Here is a 16,289-nt window from a genome sequence, read left to right as displayed (position 1 = left end):
CTTATTTATTATTTCTTGGACCATCCGCTTTCATTTTCGGCCCATAAAAATGAAGGAAGCATTTTTCGGTAGGGTAGCATTAACAGATCAACAGATATATCTGTCCGGACATGGCTGGATGGATGCGTGACACACATCGCAATGGTCTTTATGTCTTTTAATTAGCATCACTGCCGTAGAAACCTTTTTTCTTCAAAGGACGAAGCCATCAAGGGTTTAATTTAGTCAGGGTTTCTGAGTAGTAAGATATCGACTATACTTTATGAATGGCTGTAAAAACGTTGTAATAGCCATGGGATTTTATTCTTGATTTTGCGATTTCTCCATCACATGGTATTCCCCACCAGGACATGCATACTGATGGATGCAAAGGCTTATTTCGGACCCTTGTGAACTCCCAGATACTGGCGGTTGGGGTCGAGGCCCAAGTAGAGGCCCAAGGATTTGTTTAGTCAAATGAGGCATTAGGCGAAATGCTTCCTTCGTGCATAACATTCTTCCAATGCTGGCCCAGCTTCTACAATTATTTGCAACTAAGAGAGAGGTGTGACAGGATGCTCAAGTGCATTACACACCAGGAACACACTGCGCTTACTGTAATGCATGGACACATCTGGACAGATATGTTGTGTGATTATGATGCATTTAATAATTGTGCATGCAAGTTATACTCTATGGACTCGTTTTCAGTATGAAACGCTACGCTATTGTCTGACAATGTTTAGCAAAATCAGAACTGTGCATTTCATCTTTTCTAAATTATCGTTAGTACTATGTTCATCATACCTTACAGAAAAAAATGTATCTGTAAACACTATATTTTATTTGAATGTTCATTAATTTTTGTTCTTGCTGTTACAGCCCAGTCTAAGGTTGGGCCATACAGAGTGGGATGAAGGAAGGACAGACATACAGCACAGAATACAATCCAGGTAACCCTTGCTTTGTCTCTCTATTAGCATTTCATCAAGGACGATATGAGTACTCCATCTGTTTGAGTTGTGTTTTTATTCTCTTCCTTCTTCCCTCCAGTGCTGGCAGATCTGGTTAGACCAGTCTTGTTAGATTTCTGCAAAACTGGAAAAGCCAGGGTAGTGAAAAGGGTGCCCAGCCAGAACCACATGTTTATGTGTTTTGGAAGAGATCGCTGCTCCAACCAGTTTCGCCAGAAGTTAGGTGGGACAGAGGGTGTGGGTTGCTTCCCTTTTTCACCTCTCTCTCTCTTTCTCTCTCTTGCTATACCTAGTGTCTGTCTTTCTCTTGACTTCCGCCCTGAAGCTACAGGAGCCGTGGATTTGCAGAAGCCCAGAAGGCGACAGACCCCAGATTCGAGCTCGGTAAGTGTGCTGTCCTCGATGCCTTGTACCGGCCAGCACTGGATCTGTGGCGGAGAGTGCTTTTCAGATGGGGTGATGAGCCAGAAGGAGGTGAACGGTGAATAACTGATTCATCTGTAGAAGGGGGAAGTTAATGATCTGCAACTTTAAAAGTAACTTGTTACCAGTAACTTTTTTAAGGCAAAGAAGTTGTATTTAGTTCATAGTTAAGATGATACCAACTCGAAGGTGACAGTCTTAAGCTACATGTAACTATGATACACCAGAATGACAGAAGATGGAGGACATGTCCTTAGTGACCCTGTCATTAACCAGTTGTCTCCCTAATGTATGCTTAACCATGGTGTTTTTCGATACTCTGTGTTGACATACTTGATGGTTTCTTGACAGAATGTTTTAACACTTTTTCAATGCACAGGGAGCTCTGTATAGTCCACAAGAGGTAACCATATTGACAGATCTCAGTTTGGCTGCCCTAGCCCCCAGCTGAGTGGATGCGTTGTCTAGGGTCCCGCACAGTGCACGGGGGCAGGCTGCAGAGAAAGTGACCTGTGACATGAGCTTGATCTTGGAGTCCGATGATTGATACTTTTTTGTGCACCGTGAAACCTCACGGAGCATTGTAGGCGTGTTGTGACAGTGCACTCTTCATGTGACTAGTTTGTTTCTGCTTGTTTTCCCACACTCATGTTAGGATACCTGGCACGTATACTTTAGTCTCCCCAACCCAGCACTTCCAAACGCATCATGGAAGATGTCACCTTGGACTTCAGTTGACGACTGGATAACGAATGACAGGGTTGCTGATGTTTCACCTAAATTTTTGAATAGCCAATCTGTGCCGTATCAGCATGCCTCCTGCATTATTTGGTTATCCTAGTTTGTATGGGTTAATGAACATATTGCACCAGATTAGCGATGCCTGTTTTCATTATTTTCCTGTTACACTGATACCTGAGCTGCCTGTGCAAACGGAAGTATGGATTCCGATTTCTTTGGCAATCCGTGTGTCAAAGTTTAGCTTGTGTGGCTTACTCTTGTACTATTGCTACAAGTATTTATCGTAAGGACAGCACAAACCTCAATGGCAACACTCCCCATTTATCTTCTAAGAGTTTGGGGGGGGGGGGGGGGGGAGAAGTCCACTGCTGCTTTAAAGGGTCTTTCTGTAATTCGTTGTGAACATCAGAGGGGGGGGGGGTGTCCCCAATATCCACAATGTCTAACACATCATGGGGCCATAGTTTTATGTCTTTATACCTTTTCCTTTATACCTTGTCAGTATCTGGTTACCTGTCTCCCGGTGAGTGCCAGTGAAATGCTGCTGTGTCCTTGTTCTCTAAAGCTACCTACACTTCTCTCCAGTGACAGAGCTGGATAAATCAAAAAATAATTAAAATCCACGACTACAGTTCCTCTTATTCAGCCACAGCTCCATCCACAGCACCTTCCATCGGATGTTGTAACTTGTTCTAACTGGCTGCCTAACTGTCTACAGTCTGTCAGTCAGGCCTCAGGGTCCTAGACGAGCTGGAAGGTTGAAGAACAGGAGCGGGTTAGGGCACAAACATGCCATCTCTTGCTCTGCTCTCCTGCTACAGACTGCTAACATATCCCAACTTGCTGGAGGAGAACACCTCACGTAAAAATGCTTGGTGGCCGGATCCCATTGACGCCATTAACCTTGTGATACATGACCTCTCCATAACTGAGAAGCCCCACATTGCATACAAATAGCTTTTTTCTACATCAATCATCATTCACAAAGTTTCTTATGGTTTCGTGTTACAGAAGTACTTTCAGCAGGTTGTTGTGCTATTAATCTGGACTCATGGCATTGGTGTAGTGGCTGCTATAAAGCATTGTGCAAAGATTTACAAAAGGTGTGCCATAACCATGTGATTTTTCTCTTGTTCTTCAGTGGCAAGTCAGGTGACTAAGCCATGCCACCTATGAATTAAGTCTAGTCAGAAAAATATTGCATTGCATGCAGAAATCAGCACCCTCTGTGCTGCGTCTGGTGAAATGACTGTAGTATCGTATAATAGTATGTTTTGTTTCTTGTTTTGTGTTCCGCATATGTCTAAATTCATGCAGCGTGGGAAGAGATTGAGAGTTTGAAAGTCTGCTCATTGGCCTGAATGCCCACATGCACACACACACAAATAAGTTATGCCCAAGGCACCTACCTTGAAAATCTTGTAAAGCCAGTTTCAGTCATTCTCAATATCTGAAACGTTTATCCAGTGATTTGCACGCACAAATTCGACCAGAATACTCCTGTATTCCACAGACTCTTCTGTCCGCCTTGTGCCAGTCAGAGGAGATGGTCTTGGTGCCCTGGTAGCCATAAAGGAGCACTCGGACATGACTCAGGAGAACTTTAATGAGCTTCTGCACAGGCTAAAGGTTCTTCATGAGAGAGAGCTTGAAGGTGAGTGACACATGAAACCATTGCTCTGCACTGAGGCATAGCACCTGAAGTGCTCTATGTTAAGCCTGATTGCAGCTTTTCTCTATCTCTTATTGTGTTTGCCGATTCATTAAGCATCAAAACTTTCAGTCAGATGGTGCCTAACATGATATGAATACTCAAAGATGATTGTTTATGGGAAAATATTTTATTCACTGTTACTGTTATTGTGTATATATAATAATATATAATATATATATGTAATAAAATATATAACAACATAATAACAGCAATAATTTAAAATAACACATGAGGTTGGCATAAAGTTTAGCATAACACAGAATTACAAATATATGTACAAATATTCAAAAATTACTATAAATTTTTTTAACTAAGATATAAAAAAATAAAATGAAATTATTTCCTGTTCTCTAGGATGGCAGGAAAAAGTGTTGGAGCTGACCAATCAGAAATGCTGGTGAGAGTTGATGTCATGATTCACAATTCAAGCTAATACCCATTGCTGTTGTTGTTGCAATAATAGACATTATGGTAATATGCATGGGTGGGGACTGGCAAGGAAGATGAAAATAATTACCAGTTCTGTACCTCTAAGCAGCGATACAAAGAGGATGGAAGAACTGTTCAACAAGAACCAGCAGTTACGAGAGCAACAGCGGGTCCTAACTGAAAACATTAAACAACTAGAGAATAGGTGTGTGTATGTCTGATAATGATAGTTTATAACCATGAATACAGTCACAATCGATAGGAACGTGCTGTTACTCACTTCATGTATCAATTCGTGCAAGCCTTTTGTTCCATGTGACCCAACTTGACCTCTATGTATGTTCTCTGCTATTCTTAGACTGCGTGCAGGTCTGTGTGACCGGTGCACAGTCACACAGGATGTAGCCAAGCGGAAGCAGCAGGAGTACGAGAGCTCTCAAATTCAGAGCCTCCAACATATCACTGTCCTCGGTATTTCCTGCAACCATATCTGTCACTCGCCGCTCATCCTGCACCAATCTTTTGAGGGTTATAGTGGGCTCACATTGTTGTAGTGTACTTTCATTGATTGGAGGGCAAGTCATACACTCTTCAAGCACTGGGGAACAATTATCTACTGTTTCAGAAATGTGGGTGGGTAACTGGCTACAACCGACCAACAATAGTGAATGCTAGGTGGCCTGCAACTGATGTGAATGGATCTTTATGATTTACTTTATGAATCAGCATACTGCTGGGGTAATGACTCATATTTGGGGTTTTGACCTAAAAAAGGGTACTAAATCATTTTAATGATGCAAATGACAACTTATAAATCAGAGGCTCTTATCTCAAGAAATTCATCATACATTATATAACTGAATAGGTTTCTTCATTTGGAAGCAATCATAACCCAATGTGCATAAAACAGATCAATCAGCTTTAGATGATCCCAGAAGCATTTGAATAAGTCCTAGAGCTGAAGAAATTACCTTTTTACTTGTTGACTCCTTTTTGAACAATGAGTAGAATGTACCTGCATTTTGCAGACTCGATTTCAGCATTTTTTATGTGATTTTAGTCTCTCTGTGCTGAAAGGGGGTCATACTGGATATTCTGTAGGTTGTTTTAAGCACTGATATCTAGTGAATGTTACCTGGATGACAGCTTAGCTGCCACAATTTTAAAACTCTACAAAATAGATGCAATTACATGCAGACACATCAAAAATGTAGAGGCAAACATCAGAGGCTAATTGTATGTCATGTGATAGTAGATGTCACCCTGTCGAAATGTTACTGTTGTGGAATTGCAGTCCAGCATGGAATGTGGTTTCTTATCACAAAGACATTCTTGTTCTTCTTATGACCTTCAACTCTCACGGATTAGCTAGTACTTAGTAGAGGTTACTGAGGAACGCCATTTTATCATTCCTCAATGTTTGCAGCAAAGATGTAATTTTTAGCCTAGCTTTGCATGTTAAATGTATAGCTAGATTTTGCAAGGCATTGCACGAAGGGTTGATGCTACACTTGTTAAACAGGTATGACCTGAAGGGACAGAAATTATTAAGCGCATGAACAATTATAATGAAATAACAACAGGATGATTTGGATCATTAGAAGGGATCTGAGTCAGAATGACCCACAACGTCACCTTTGCATATAAAGTATATTAGAGCAGTAGTACTCAACCTTTTTTGCGCCGCAACCCAATTTTTACCATGCTAACTCAGTTGCAACCTTATATAAACATAAGTTTAAATTCACACTATGATCAAGCACGCAGTGGTCTCTGCAATTTACACCAATCAATGTCTATAGCATAAATCAGATTGGATGGGCCAGTAAATTTTAAATTAAGCACCTGTGGTTTGGCTTCTTGGATTGGTTGAGTGTTCATTAGTTTTGCGCTAAGCATTTGCAGACCCATGACCCATTTATACAGGTTAATTCTAGGATTGTGGCTGGGAAATCTGATCGTGGATCAGCATAGGAGCATGCTTCCATTTCCAACTATGCTTCACGACCCTTTCAGAACTTGCCATGACCCAATTTTGGGTAATGACCCATGGGTTGGGAATCGCTGTATTAGACATTCTAAACACTATATCTTCAAGTTACCTCCATGAACAAACACTAGTTGTATTTTTGCTGAAAATCTAGTAAGGGTGAATGATCTGTTAAAATGAAAACTGAAATGGCTCAAATTGACCCACAACATTCCGGAATGGTTTAGTAATAAAGTCAGGAGGTTGGGGATGGTATCTATGTTCTCAGAAAGCCTGCCTTTAACTGACGTTCCAGGAAATGGGTGTCATGCACGCATGTAGGGATGACAAACAAGCCTGCTCCTGCATTATGCCAAATCTACTCCAGTATTTGAGGTTTAACCTTCAGTACAACTTTGTGTTTTTTCACAGCAAGTGAAATGAATGCATTAAGAAAGGAGAACAAGAGGCTGCAGGAAGAAGTGAAGGCCCTGCGAGGCACGATCAAGTAAGTCTCATCTATGTTCTCCTTAATCACACCGAAGCACTGAGAGGAGTGCATGCTAATGAACGGCACAGAGCCGGTGATGACATCAGGGGGCGTCGAAAGTAAACGCTCTGCATATATTTGCTCTGAGGGGCCAGAACGGTCACAGCTCCCAGAGTCCCGCCGCAGAGGTTCTTCATGAGAGGCTCCCAGAGTCACCGGATCCTGCCACAACATCGATGAAGTGCTGCAAGCAGTCTCCCCCGAGCAGCTGCAGATCTGGGCTGCCCACTGCAAAGAGCAGTGCCGACTGTCACAGTTCCCTCACTGCTGAGGGTGAGATACAGCTGATCAACGAATCAGCAATGGTCCTAACTATTAGTGCCAATCAAAAGTCTGGACACGCCCACAGAAAATAATTTATTTTTTCAACAAGATAATGACCCCGAGTACACCTTAGGTTATGTAGTAAGTATCATGTTGTGAAAAAGGAAAGAGATGTAGTGCTGTGACAGATGACCTGGCCCCCAAGATCCCCAACCGAAAACCTGTACAGCTGGTTTTGGATGAGTTGGATCGAAGAGTAAGAGCAAAGTAGCTAATTTATGCCCAGAACCTATGGAGACTCTTTCAGAACTGTTGGAGAAGCAATTCAGGTGGCTAAATCTAGAAGCTGGTTGAAGAATGCAAAGAGTCTGCAATGCTGTCATTGAACTGAAAGGGAGCTATATTCAAGAGTCTAAATTTTGAGAAAATTCTCTTGGTCGTTGCTATACTTTATATGTATTATTTAATTGCATAAAGACGAATGACATAGCTAAAACAGACACACAAATACATTAAAAGCAGGTGTGTCCAGACTATTGAGTGGTATATAGATACATGTAGATAGATACATATATGGATGGACAGACTGACAGATAGATAGATAGATAGATAGATAGATAGATAGATAGATAGATAGATAGATAGATAGATGTGAATTTTTCATAGGTATCTTAATCCATTTCTTTTTAATTAACTTATTTTTCTCTTATCTGGAATTTCGCAGAAAAGCTCCCAGGATACAGACTTCCACAAAACTGGAATATGCAAGACACTTACGATGTAAATATAAATATCATTTGGTCACGATGGTGTAGCGGACGGCAGAGCGGCTCTGTGTAGCACTGTTGTTCCGCATTGCCAGGGCTGTGGGATTGGATCATGCCTCCTTTGTGCCTGTCATGTTGTGTCATAGTGAGTGTGTGTGTGTGTGTCCTCTGATGGACGGGCATCCCATCTAGGTCGTTCCCCAGCATATTATCCACAAAACAAAAGCATCCATCCTCACTTGTGTCTCTCTTCTCACAGGTTTCCTCCAAGGTCCTGGCTAACAGTTCTCCCATCTCCCCAGGAAGAAGGGCTGAGACAATTACTTCCCGGAGCAATTTAGCAGAGCGGAAGAGGTGAGAAGACACTGGAAATAGATAAAATGAATGAACAGTTAGGAATGAGGTTATCACAGGCATAGGAATTGGTGGTGGGAGGGTTGGGGCATGTGTACCCCCTAGTGATGGCCAAATTAAGCCCCATGAACCATTCTCTGTAACCCCATTAGGTGGTGCTTTTTGTTCAAAAAAGCCTCAAAGTGTGACCCAAAGCAAACCAAGGGCACCATCTAGTGAGGTCAGAAAATACAGCAAATGGTTCATGAGGCTCTATTTGGCCATCGCCAGTACCCCCCATTATTTATCCTAGAATCCTTCACCTCCCAATAAATAGATCTTCATACTTAAATTATTAATCTGTGTCCTAAACAATATCAAACTATCTTCTATACCATTGGAGGTGATGTGATCACAGAAGATTGTGAAAGTAGAATCAATAATGAATGTGGAGGCAAAAGAAGAAATGTAAAAAACTTATTGAATACCCAAAATAAAGCATTTGATTTTTTTTAAATGTTATATTCATCTATCTATCCATTCATCTCCTAACCACCTTCCCTGGTCAGGATCATAGGTAAAAATACGCTACTGATATTGTTATGTCGGTGGGTGAGGACAGCAAGATAGCTCTTCACAATTCACCCCCGTTAGGGAGCTTTATTTGGGGTACAGGCAAGTACAGGATGGGAGACATGAACAGGGGATAATGACTGAACTAGGAAATACCGGACAGGTAGGAAAGGAGGGTGCAGGATAACCAGCAGCGCCACCTGCTGGCCCTCACAGTGATAGGACAGGGCAGGCCAGAGCAGACAGCTATATATTTATAAATTATAAGGGCTGGTCAGTGATGTTCACGTTGACTTTTTCCCCATCTTCGTATTGCCCTGTCACGCTCCTGGTTTCTTGATCTCTCCCTCTTCTCATCCCTGTCCTTCTCTCCTTTCATTCCAGATCGCACAGCACAGAAGCTGTGGAATCCCTCCATTCACCCACCTCCCCTCTGCTCATCCTTAAGCGTCTCCACCTGCCCGCTGCTTCCCCCTCGTCTTCCCCACTTTCTCCTTCCCCAGCCTGGGACGAGAAGCCTGCCATGTATCCTTCACCAGGTCCGGTGCTTTATCGGCCAAGACCCATCAAGAAAACCCGCATCTCACTCCCATGGCTCCACACAGACCACCATGAATGGGCAGCCCTGGCTCCCCGGACAACTTTCCTGGACAACAACAGGAAGGCTGTGGAGAAAGAGTGGCCCCTGACAGAGGGCTCAGAAAACAGCCATCAGTTTAAGAGAAGGGCTCCTGGGCTGGTTCCTGGATATACTGTGCCCCACAGAGAAGTCATATTCACTGAGGAGTGGAAAGACAGAGGAAGAAACAGTAAAGTGGCTTCTCCGCCGATGAAGGGTGGTACAGGGCAGGCAGCAAGGAGCTCAGAGGACAGTTTGGCAGATGTTGCTGGGGATACGCCCCTTGACCTCTCTGATCCTGGGCGATTTAAGCCTGTCAATGAGCCAAAAAGCTTCAAATCCAGTCCTGCTCCCAAAGTGGAAGACCCCGGAGCACCAGAGGGAAACAACAAAGGTGCACAAATAAAAACGCCCCCACACACTCAGGCATCACCAAATACAGCTCCTTCTTCTGCAGCTACTGCTACCCCCCCTCAGTCAGGCCCGTCTGTCCCCACCAGCCCCGAGCCAGGACAAGGGCAGAATGCCAGTGGACAGAACCCACAGGTACATCCCAACCACACTTAAATACATCTCTCCCTGCTTTTGTAAGCACCAGATCACCAGAGGTGGACATTTCAGGTCCAGAAAGTAAAAATCCACACTTTTTTTTCAACCAGATTTTGTTTCAACCAATCAGTTGAGTACTCTGTGACTGTGACTCTTCATGCTCAACTGGTTAGTTGAAACAAAATATTGGTCTAGATTTTTACTTTCTGGACCTAAAATGTCCACCTCTGCAGATACAGGAGTTACACCATGCATATATACCCCTATTCTCAAAAGATCTGACAGTTCATAAAAACACTCTCAAAGCTACACAGGAGACCCACACTTAAAGCTGATCAGTTATATCATTGCACTGTGCCTTTATGTGCCATGTACCCTATTGGTAGCTCATTGAGTACCATTGTAGCTTCATGCCTCCAATTGTGGGTTTGACTGTGATTCTGGCTGAGTTTGTATAACTTTCAAGGAAGGTTTCACTAAGGTTTCACCATCTTGAAGTCTTTAAATATGCAGCCATGTTTTCATCTAAAGAGGTTTAATTCCAGAAGCAAGATGAGGTCTCCATAAAAGAAGAAGAAGACCTGGATTTACAGCTATTGACAAATGCTGAAAAAAAGAAAGTTCCTGTCCTCACTATCTCCCTCCGTCCAGGTAAATACCACTGTTACACACTAAACATTGCAGCAAATTAATTTGTTGCTAAGGGAACTTTTAAAGTCACATTTATTTATTACTTTTCTTCCAGTTGTAGTTCTGGAGGCACTGAAACATGGACTGGAGACTCGGGAATCATGTCATTCGAAAGTATGTTTTCTGTAGTGAAGAGTCAATTTAGAAAACTCTGTATATTAACAATGTTGACTTTTCACTAGGGCTGTCAAAATTACTGTGGTAATTCTGTTGTAATTTATTTTAAATAATTAGTGGGTTAAAATAAATTAACGCAATTAACAACGTCATTGCGCAGTGCATTATGGGGCAACCATATACACCATATATAAATGAATGCAAGGGACACTTTTTTGTGCTGTTGTCATTCATGAGCTACTACATTGATATATTTGAAATACACATCCTTTGTGATTATTGTACATTAATTTGATGATTGATTTTACATTTAATAATGCCTTATAACATGCTTTAGTTTTAAGAATAAAAACAAATTTTAATCGTGATTAATCACGATTAATTTGTCACACAATGTGCAATTAATTAGTTCATTTTTTTAATCATTTGACAGCCCTACTATTAACATGATATGCCTAGAATAAAGTTTTGTTTGGAAATGAGGTTTGTACATTAGGAATGTGTTAAACATGGAGAATGTTTGCCAAGCATACTAAGAGGTGTTTTCTGTTCTGTCGATGCTGCTCTCCGCAGATAACGATGGCTGTTAGCAAAGAACAAAACCAAGAGGAAGTGCCAGTGGGAGATCCCACCTCTACTGCGACAGCTCAGAATGGCCAGGGGAAGCGGAGAGGGCAGGCTGCAGGGAGGGATGGTGAGTTAATTCTTCATCATTTGTCCACCTATCAGTCCCTCACTGCTGCTTTACCCCAGTGCGAGGACCATAATAGACAACAGGAAACCAGGAACCAGAAAAGCAGGAAGCCAATCATTCTACTTCTGGACACGGTTATTGAGTCCGGGCAAATGTCAAGTAGTCACACATCATTATACCTGCAGGGGGCAGTCTGGCAATAAACATTGTAATGTAATTAATATATTGCAGCCACCAGTAAATATAGGTGCTGCATTATATTTACAGTACAATAAAGAATAGTATAATTCAGTGTGGTGTAGTATAGTGCTTGCGTTAAAAAAGGGACCATTGGCTAAAGTTATTTTTATTTATTTTAGTACTACATAGAATATTCTTAAGTCTTTATTGTTTAAACAAAATGAATAATAATAACCATTAATGCTATTAATACATGAATTATAAGGAAAACAATGAATTCACAATTTGAAAAACTAAGAGCCCCAGCTGACAGTTGTACCACTGCAGTTGATTTCATGATTTCTCTTGAGAAATGAATAAGTCACCAGGGAAAGTTAGTAGCATGCTATACAGTCGGTATCCAATCATGTGGCAACATTTTAAAGTCACTTATTCCAGGGAATCAGATAGTGGCTGTGTAAACTTTGCATAGATTAATCCCTTTATACGGCTTGAGAACGAACAGGACATGCACTGAAACTTGACACATAGATGAGAGTATATATCCACCCAAGGTTGTGGAATATGTTGCTGTATTTTTATTTTATGCCCTATATAATAATAATTGGATGCTCTAATTAACATTTGTGGGAGGTGTGAGTTAGATGTATGTGTAATATAATAGATATTGGATAGGATTTATTTATTTGTGGTATGTATTTTGCTACTTTGCTGTCATTTTTATGTTTCATAATGGCTGCATATGATTTGATGCCTGTGGCTTATTAGCCCTAAAAGAACAGAGATCCAAGACGCCCATCTCTCAAGGCACTATGGACACCGTGTGACACTGTGTGACACTGCGCTCAGGTGAGCCAGCTGGTCTCTTTCTGAAACTTGATACGTTCCCCATTAATTGAAATAGCAGCTTGTACCAGTAGAGGGCAATCCAATCTAACTGCCTTCCAAAATGGGAAACAAGGTACTTGGGTTTGCTGCTTCAGATTGTGAGAACTATATTCTTTGAGCGAGTAATTAGTATCAGAAACTGCTTAGTCATGTAAAGTAACAATAATGATGTGGAGTGTCTAGGTCTGGATGACAAACTGGACTGTGAGACACTGGGAGTGGCACAAGAACATTTATTTTCTAGGTTTGAAATAAACAGGGAAGGGCTGGACTGTCATGAGAAAAATGGGAATGATATACTGACAAAAAATAAATAAATAAATAAATTAAATAACCAGGACACTGATCCATCAGGATCCACTCAGGGTTGAGTAGGGAAAGCAAGTACAGGGGAAGAGTTTATTGGTCTGGGCCTGGTACCAGTGGGAATCATTGTTTTTGGGGCTGAAACAAAACAGAAAACATGAATTTGCATGAACAGAGATAAATGCGGCAAAGCTGGAGCTAATGGACAAAAATAACCACTGTCCCTCCCAAGATGGCTGGAGGGCTCAACTCCCTCCCTTGTATTGCATCTGTAATACAATTCAAGATTCAAGATGTTTTATTGTCCATGTGCAACAAATGCATTGGAATGTTTATGCGTTCAGCCACACCCAGTACAAAAACAACAAACGGTATAGAAATTCTTAAATAACAAGCAATAAACAACAGACACCCAAAAGTGCATAGCTATGTTGTAGACAAAGAAAAGAGCAAAAGTGATAGTTATATTGCAAGACATGGGGACCATATGTGGGAAAGATCTTAAGCTCAGCATAGAACCTACAGTATAAGAATTCAGCCAGATCTCACGACATTTCACTGGTACAATTAGGTTTACATTCTGTGACTATTTCTAAATTATTCTATGCTCTGCCTATTAGGGCAGCAAGTTGAGTTAATCACATACTGTAGGTTCATATTCCAGTGATTCCAATTTAAGGATGTGTCTTTCTTTACAGTAGTACCTCTCATTTAGGAGCTGAACATTTCTCAACGATTTCTCCAGCTAAATATCAACTTGATTAAATTATCAGTGATATCAATGGTAAAATAGTAAAGTGAATAATGGTATCAGTTAAGAAATTCAACACAATATTTAATTCATTATTGACTTCAGTATGTGCCATAAAGAATTAATATTTTCAGTTCCACTTGTACACTGAATTATCCAGTCCAACACCACAGTGAGCTAAGACCTCAGGAAGCAGAGGGCAGGAGACACTGGGACAGGAATGTATCAGAGCACATGAATACATGCAATTCAGGAAAACCAATGTTTCTAACTGCTTTTTTTTTCTTTTGAAGCACAGGAAGAAACCTGCATAAACACAGTGAAAACACACACAGAGCCAGAGATGCGGTTTAAACCCCTAACTTTCAGGAGGTAGAATCTTTCATCTTAAACAGTGGTCACATGACTCTATCTCGAACCAATGGATACTGCTGGGTGGACTGCAGCTGAATCTCCAACAGGCAAATGAACAAAGAGCAGAATGTTGAGCTGATATGAATACAGGTGGATGCTACACCTGTTTTGGAACCTATGGATTTCCAGGTTAATTAATTGAAAATTAATTAAATAAACACACCTCTCCTAAAGCCTCTAGCCACAAAGATCTGTAGATTAACCTTTGCTGAAGCTTAGGTAATGCTGACAAGAAGAGCATTGCCCTTTCCTCATATAAGCAAGTGTGAAAATATCTTTTTCTTCCTCCGTTACTATTTTTACTTTAAAGTTTTGTTATTTCTGAAATCAATGTAATTTCCCAAAGATTATTTTTTGTCAGTAAAATGCACTGCCTGTAATATAATAAAAAAAAATATCAGATATGTATTTTTCCTTCCTCTTCTGGCTTTCAGAAGAAAAAGATAGGTGTTAAGAGTGAACTTTCCCCTTGTGGTACGATGTTGGTTGGTGTGAAAAGGCTCAGATGAGCTTTACACCTTGAAAGAACATCAATCGGTCACTCATTAAATAGCATATAATAGAGCCAGTTCCGTGCATAGATCTGAATAAAAATATTCTGTCACACATAATAGGGAACTTGCAGAAAGAAGGAATGAGTGCAAATTCTTTATGGTTTATGGGACATTTTATTGAGAAAACCAATAAAGAAAAAATCAAACAAGTAAGCAAACCTGCAAGAACCGGCACAGACTGCTTATAATCACTCAAAGTATGCAAGACTTTATGAAGAAACTGGAAAAACAACAATATTCTATATTATAAATAAAATATTCCAGTCTTTTTTCATGATGAAAAAAGATAAATTTGTTTAGTTTTTGATTGAAATTTATCTTTTTCAAGATAAGCATACTGTTTATTAATAATTGTTTTATATAATTTGTTATAAATTACAAAACAAATAATAAATAGTATATGTTAAAATATAATGGAACCTAGTGAAGAGGTACAATGTAGCTTCAAGATTCTGAGCTCAAATCAGGCATTTGCTTTTCTTTCTACAATCTGTGTCAGTCAGATGGCCTAGATTCTTTATGATGTTATATTCACCATGTAATATATTCATTTCTGTCCCCAGATATATATTTTAGATATATTGATATAGATATATATTCTATATAGATATAGAAAATACATTCTTAAAAATTAAAAGGATGCTTAATAATAAGCTTATAGGATTGTATTTCATAAAACTGAAGGCCTCACATGAATTTATTCAAAATGTTTAAATAGTTTTCTTTAGTGTAAAAAAAGATTTCATTAGAAGGACCCTTCTGACTAAACAATGTGTCTGGATTCTGTGTAAAGAGGACCTTGTGATGTAAAGAGGTAATGTGATATCACTGGTTTAGACATCACCTGTGTTGAAATATGTCTTGTGAAAAACAGGTAACTGCAGAACAAGAGGAAAACTTTCCTTGATTTCAACATAGATTATGTAACAGGATACTGATTACTGATACTGTCCTTTTGCAATAGCAACATAATGCCTTCATTCATGTCCACACTGTTAGAAAAAAATGGAGTCTAGGGAAGATCAAGATTTTTCTAATGTTGGATCTTTGCTCAAAGCAACATTAACAACAGGCAACACTTCACAGTAACATTTATATGCCTGGGTATTTTCACCAGAGCAAATCAAGCTGAGTACCATTCAGCAGGTTCACTGAACACCAGGTATCAATGAAAACAGGACAATGTAGAGTGTGTGGTCTTTCTTGTAGTACCCTTGAGTTGGGCACTTAAGCCAAATCACTCCAGTCAAGCATTCATTAATATACACATTTCAAATTATATCTTAGTATTAAGAATTACCCTCTTGGATCAATAAAGTAAATGTAATGTAATGCAATGTAATGTAATCTAATTAGCACATGTCTTCATGCAGGCTAACTTGGAGGTGCATTTACACTGATAACTTAGATCTTCCATAGGCAATGTTGCTGTATTTTTATGAGCACACAGTTATACATTGCCATGTTCAGTTAACTGAATGAATGCATAATCCAAAATTTAAATGCAAACTTAAATTTCATTTAAAAACTGGTTTAAAATGTTTTGCTTAGGAGAAGCAAATGACTTACTGCAAAATGGACTTCTCACAATTAATATATGTGATATTTACTACTACTGTTCTTGAAACACATTCAAAAGGCAAAGGCAAAGTAAAATTAACCTTTAAATTAACACAATGATCACAGTTATCAATTTTAAATCACAATGATGACAATTACCAATGGCAATTGCAAATGCATTCTTACCTTGAAATTCACTACTTTAAAGTTTTAAATCAAGCTTTGTTCTCATTGTTGTTTATTTTAATCTG

General features: G+C 39.9%; 1 protein-coding gene across 4 annotated transcripts; it reads left to right on the top strand.

The window, feature by feature from the left end:
- The first annotated feature begins 914 nt into the window (after positions 1-914).
- Positions 915-14,326, top strand: rbbp8l (retinoblastoma binding protein 8-like). 4 transcript variants are annotated; one of them, XM_023841186.2, is made up of 16 exons: positions 915-932; positions 1,247-1,337; positions 3,631-3,771; positions 4,186-4,228; positions 4,367-4,465; positions 4,619-4,731; positions 6,662-6,737; positions 6,868-7,052; positions 7,768-7,823; positions 8,070-8,164; positions 9,101-9,881; positions 10,430-10,535; positions 10,630-10,688; positions 11,265-11,385; positions 12,334-12,414; positions 13,809-14,326. In XM_023841186.2, exons 3-15 carry the CDS (start codon positions 3,705-3,707, stop codon positions 12,390-12,392), a joined length of 1,860 nt encoding a protein of 619 aa, XP_023696954.1. In that variant the 5' UTR covers positions 915-932; positions 1,247-1,337; positions 3,631-3,704; the 3' UTR covers positions 12,393-12,414; positions 13,809-14,326. The 4 variants fall into 4 exon arrangements, with proteins under 4 accessions (XP_023696954.1, XP_023696955.1, XP_023696953.1 ...); XM_023841187.2 differs by lacking the exon at positions 915-932 and having other exon boundaries at positions 1,184-1,337; positions 13,804-14,326; XM_023841185.2 differs by lacking the exon at positions 915-932 and having other exon boundaries at positions 1,185-1,337.
- The last annotated feature ends 1,963 nt before the right edge of the window (positions 14,327-16,289 follow it).

This window comes from Paramormyrops kingsleyae, chromosome 6 (genome assembly GCF_048594095.1).
Source record: "Paramormyrops kingsleyae isolate MSU_618 chromosome 6, PKINGS_0.4, whole genome shotgun sequence".
Lineage (NCBI taxonomy): Eukaryota > Metazoa > Chordata > Actinopteri > Osteoglossiformes > Mormyridae > Paramormyrops > Paramormyrops kingsleyae.
Note: the sequence above shows the minus strand (reverse complement) of the source record. Positions and strands in the feature narration are given on the sequence as shown.